General features: G+C 41.4%; 1 protein-coding gene across 2 annotated transcripts in view; it reads left to right on the plus strand.

Annotated features, from left to right (window-relative positions):
• LOC110461498 (coiled-coil domain-containing protein 40-like) overlaps positions 1-1481 on the plus strand; it is a 92046-nt gene that overhangs the window by 45328 nt on the left and 45237 nt on the right. For both annotated transcript variants that reach the window (XM_021514977.1, XM_021514978.1), the window contains exon 8: positions 550-769. In XM_021514977.1, the coding sequence (XP_021370652.1) occupies positions 550-769 (220 nt within the window). The remainder of the gene's footprint in view (positions 1-549; positions 770-1481) is intronic.

Consider the following 1481-nt stretch of genomic DNA (forward strand, 5'->3'; position numbering starts at 1 on the left):
AAGGAGGCCATGAATGTGTATAGTGTTTTGGATAGGAGGGCTTGACTGTGGATAATGTTTTGGGTAGGAGGCCCTGACTGTATATAATGCCTGACTGTGTATAATGTGTTAGGTAGGAGGCCCTGACTGTATATAAATCCCCTGACTGTGTATCATGTGTTGGGTAGGAGGCCCTGACTGTGTATAATGTGTTCGATAGGAGGCCCTGTCTGTGTATCATGTGTTGGGTAGAAGGCCCTGACTGTGTATCATGTGTTGTGTAGGAGGTCCTGACTGTGTATCATGTGTTGGGTAGGAAGCCCTGACTGTGTATAATGTGTTGGGTAGGAGGGCCTGACTGTGTATAATGTGTTGGGTAGGAGGCCCTGACTGTGTATAATGTGTTGGATAGGAAGCCCTGTCTGTGTATCATGTGTTGAGTTGGAGGCCCTGACTGTGTATAATGTGTTGGGTAGGAGGCCCTGACTGTGTATAATGTGTTGGGTAGTAGGCCCTGACTGTGTATCATGTGTTGGGTAGGAGGCCCTGACTGTGTATAATGTGTTTTAGGAGGAGGCCCTGAGGAACCGTAAGAAGGAACGTGAAGACCTTGGTGTAGAACTTTATGGTGTTCAACAGGAGCTGGCACGCTACCAGATGATGCTGGAGAAGCATCACGATGAATACTCCCAACTAGCTCAGGCACGACTTCAGGAGGAACAACAGCTCCAGGATGTACGCGCTATGTACAAGGAATCTCAAACCACTGTCAACAAGGAGAAAAAGAAATGTAATATTTCTAGAATGGCCAGTGTTGTTCTAAACTGATTACAGTCAAACCTATGTTAATCAGGAGATCATGATGTAGGCTTGTTAAGACAAGTGACTGTTAAAGTAAAGGACAAAACACAGAATATTTCATAACATTTATCAACAAGTTTGCTATGAGCAAAACTTGTTTAAAGCCTTTGTCATAACATGCTGATGAAATTTTGGAATATTCATTTGTCAATTCATGCATGTACATAAATAATGATATCTCTTACAAAATCAGATATAGTAGCTAATTATTTACTCTATGTTTTTACATCTTAACATCGTCAGTATTCCAGACAGTCTCATTGTTAACATCTTCTCTTCCCAATTGTCATCTGTAAACAAGATATTTTGTTGCTTTAATAATGACTCTAGTCATCCTTTTGGCAGTTTAAATCAGATCCCAAAAGTTACCACAAACTAAGTGCTCTGTGTGTGACAGCACTGCTCTACCATTACATTCTTTGTGTGACAGCACTACTATACCACTGCATTGTTTGTGTGACAGCACTACTCTACCACTACATTGTTACTACTATACCACTGCATTGTTTGTGTGACAGCACTACTCTACCACTACATTGTTTGTGTGACAGCACTAATATACCACTACATTGTTTGTGTGACAGCACTACTATACCACTACATTGTTTGTGTGACAGCACTACTCTACCACTACATTGTTT

Source organism: Mizuhopecten yessoensis, unplaced genomic scaffold, assembly GCF_002113885.1.
Source record: "Mizuhopecten yessoensis strain PY_sf001 unplaced genomic scaffold, ASM211388v2 scaffold10629, whole genome shotgun sequence".
Classification (NCBI taxonomy): domain Eukaryota; kingdom Metazoa; phylum Mollusca; class Bivalvia; order Pectinida; family Pectinidae; genus Mizuhopecten; species Mizuhopecten yessoensis.